The sequence below is a fragment of the Ciconia boyciana genome, chromosome 1, assembly GCF_034638445.1.
Source record: "Ciconia boyciana chromosome 1, ASM3463844v1, whole genome shotgun sequence".
Lineage (NCBI taxonomy): Eukaryota > Metazoa > Chordata > Aves > Ciconiiformes > Ciconiidae > Ciconia > Ciconia boyciana.
This window is the reverse complement of record NC_132934.1, coordinates 103,330,228-103,333,884: the sequence shown is the minus strand read 5'-3', so window position 1 is coordinate 103,333,884 and position 3,657 is coordinate 103,330,228. Positions and strand designations below refer to the sequence as shown.

Sequence of the window (3,657 nt, the reverse complement as noted above, 5' to 3'; positions counted from 1 at the left end):
GTTTTCTCTGCATTTCATTCAGTGGTGGCATCGAGCTCAGAAATTAAGCCCAGAGCTGCGAGCCCTTCACGTTCCAGGTGTCGGTGCAGGTGTTACACAAAGGCGACACATGAAAGTTCCAAGGCACTGCTCAGACCAAGGTGTAGACTCCAGTCTTATCTCCCAGGGGATCAGCCCATTAAGGATTCCCCAGAGCACAGTCTGCAGACAGATGAATACTGCTTTAACTACACAGTCCACAGAGGATGCAATATGCAGACCGCAGTGAAAGGACTTTCTGAACCAAGAAAACATCTGGCTCACCCTCAAAGTTTTGGCAGCCTGTTTAACAGGTTGTAGTTGGATTATGCAAAAAAGATGACTTTTTGTTTCAGTAGCTGAATCAAAAAAAACCCCAACACATTGTTTTCAGTGGATGCGAAAAAGTTTTCAGCAAGCCAGATCTCATTCATTTCAGGTCAAATTAAAACATTTCCTTTGACACAAAACAAATCATTTCACTCCATGCACTCCCAGTTGGGCGTTCCCTAACCCTCCTTAGAACCACTCTCTCCTATTTTCTCCCACAGGGGCTGCATCCAGGTCTCCCTTCAGGACTTCTCACCCCTCCTGGTGAGCAGAAATGGGAGACTGGAGTTTCCTCGGAGAGTTCCTCGAGGAGGTCCACAAACACTCCACTGTGGTGGGGAAAGTCTGGTTGACCGTGTTGTTCATCTTCCGGATGCTGGTGCTGGGTACAGCAGCTGAGTCCTCCTGGGGGGACGAGCAGTCTGACTTCATGTGCGACACCCAGCAGCCTGGTTGCGAGAACGTCTGCTACGACAAGGCTTTCCCCATCTCCCATGTCCGGTTTTGGGTCCTCCAGATCATCTTTGTCTCCACCCCATCTCTAGTGTACATGGGCCACGCGATGCACACAGTGCGCATGGAGGAGAAGAGGAAGATGAAGGAGGCAGAAATAGAGGCCCAGGAGATGAAAAACAATGGTGACACATACTACCAGCAGAAGTGCCCCGTGGCAGAGAAGGCTGAGCTGTCTTGCTGGGATGAATCGGGAGGCAAAATCATACTCAGGGGCAGCCTGCTGAACACCTACGTCTACAGCATTTTGATTCGCACTGCCATGGAAGTGGCCTTCATTGTGGGACAGTACATCTTGTACGGGATCTTCCTGGAGACCTTGTATATCTGCCAGCGGGCACCTTGCCCCCACCCTGTCAACTGCTACGTTTCCCGTCCCACGGAGAAGAACGTGTTCATCGTCTTCATGCTGGCTGTAGCAGTGCTCTCTCTATTTCTCAGTCTGGCCGAGTTGTACCACTTGGGCTGGAAAAAAGCCAAAGAGAGGTGCTCCCGGTCTTACAAACCCAGCCCCAGCACGGCCCCCGGCAGATTGGAGTCTGCCCCGCAAGTAGAAAGGGCCCAGATGTACACTCCTCCACCAGATTTTAACCAGTGCTTGTCAAGTCCCAACGGGAAGTTCATCAGCCCCTTCAGCAACAAGATAGCCTCCCAGCAGAACACCGCAAACTTCGCCACCGAGAGGGTCCATGGCCAGGAGGATGCTGCTAGTGAAGGGCCCTTCATTAAGTCCAGCTACACGGAGAGTCCGGAGGTGGCCAACGAATGTGCGGCACCCGCCTTCCCCGAGAACTACTTCAATGAGAAACGCCGGTTCAGCAAGACCAGCCGTGCCAGCAGCAAGGCGAGGTCGGATGATCTGTCTGTGTGACCTGACTCCAGGAGGGATGAGGAGGAGCAGCAGTCTCAGCGCTTAGTAAAACTTCTGCAAAGTGGACTCCAGACTCTTGCCACTAACCTCCCTCTGTTTTAACACCCTCTTGTTCCTTTTCAGTGAACATCATGGTTATATTGCAGACAGCACCTCTCACAGCTTAAGGCAGGGGCAGCCACTGGGAGACACGCATTGAAGAGAGGCACCAATCTTGAGATGTGAAGCTCTCGGCCATATTTTCATCATGGGACCCACAGGGATTGGAGACTTGCCATCCTTAGCTTGGTAGAGCACAGGCCAGCAGACTCCTGAGGCTGCCCAGCAGGTATTCACTGCGACACTGTATTCAACAGACTGACTGGACCTCAACATCCTTGCACCTTCTTTGGTGTCTTTTCAGCATTTGCTACATCAGCTTGGCAATTATACTGAGCTGAAGCTTCTCTCACCTGCAGGGAGCAGAAACACACCGGTAGGCTTTCTGAAAGAAAGACTCTCATCTGCTTTGTTCTCACTCTTTCTAATCCTCCCTTTCTCTACCTGAGCCCAGATATTTTATACCAGTTTACCTATACAATAAATCCTACTTGAATTTTTTGACACTGTGTATATAACTCTTCCCCATAGATAAGGACGTCCGTGGTCCCCCACGCACATCTGCCTCATGTCTAACATTGGAACCCCTTCCTCATTCCTAAATCAGCACAGCAGACTGGCCTTGGGGCCCAGGGATATCACTTAGATGACCAGTTGATGAAGACTAGGAAATTTTCTCAAGATAACTTAAGTCATCAGTTCTAAGCAAGACATCTATTAACAGAAATAGAGACTCTCCTGTGAGAACAAATATCCTACTAGTAAAAAAGGAGGAATTACCATGTGGAATCAAAGTGATTTTTCCCCTTTTTAAACTCATCTTTCAAGCAACATGAATGCTGCTGAAAGGGTGCTGCCAGCTGCCAACTTGAGAGAAAAAACATCCTCTGTTTATCTGCAGAAGAGGTACGGCCTGTGCCTTCTCTCACTAACCTACCAAAACACTTCAGAATCTTTTGCTAGGAGCAAGAGTCCTCTCCAGGTCCTGCACATCATTCAGCTCTTGGCTGCTCTCTCAAGCCTTCCAGCCAGCGCAAGCCAAGATATTTATCCTCACAGCAAGTCCCTGTTCTGCCATCAAGTCATCTTCATCTCCACTCCATCCCTAGCACATATGGCATAAGAAACCACTCATGGACCAGCTCTTTCCACCACTGTAGCCTCTCAGAGCAGACATTGGGGCCCAACACTGCACAGTGAGCCTGGTGGGTGAGGTCTGTAGGCAGCTCCCACTCCAGATACATTTTCTCACTGCAGAGCTGACATCCCTCTTTTAAAGAGAATTGCTAAACAGAGCTAAGCTGTTCCCTGTTGTTTACGCTGTGCTGCCCTTTCAGACACGGGCCACAGCTTCCCAGCGTTGGACTGCATGAGCGAATGGCCCAGGACCAGCTTATGAGGGGACCGAGCCATTCCCTCTCTTAGGGGCTGCTGAGGGGGATTGTGAATCCTTGCTCCCGATACATAGTTAGCTTTGGTACAGTTCCCTGTACATATACATACTCACACACAGAGGGGGGGAAACCATTTTTTTGTTTGTAAGGTGTTTTATATATGTGTATTTTTTAATCCTGAAAAGACCTGCGTGCTTTCCTTAACATGAGATTTTAGTCAATCGTGCCTAGGTTTCTCCTAATAAAGTTCTAACTCCATCTCTCCTTGTTGATGTTTCTCCTCTCACGTGGCTGAGAATGAGCTGCTAGCATCAATCAGGCTGCCTGCCAGCCTCTGCTGCTCAGGGATCACAAAAATTCCCATCGCCCAGAGTGGCAGGGATGAGGGGAGGGTTTGGCCGGGGGGATAAATAATAAACATTGGGAAATGAT

At 49.5% G+C, this 3,657-nt stretch overlaps 1 protein-coding gene across 1 annotated transcript; it reads left to right on the top strand.

The window, feature by feature from the left end:
* The first annotated feature begins 622 nt into the window (after nucleotides 1–622).
* GJA5 (gap junction protein alpha 5) lies at nucleotides 623–1,732 on the top strand. The gene has a single exon (XM_072851622.1). The coding sequence runs from the start codon at nucleotides 623–625 to the stop codon at nucleotides 1,730–1,732; it is 1,110 nt and encodes a 369-aa protein (XP_072707723.1).
* Nucleotides 1,733–3,657: the final 1,925 nt, after the last annotated feature.

Bases quoted from the DNA above. Each gene is read 5' to 3' on its own strand.
- GJA5 (XM_072851622.1), top strand. From the start codon at position 623: ATGGGAGACTGGAGTTTCCTCGGAGAGTTCCTCGAGGAGGTCCACAAA.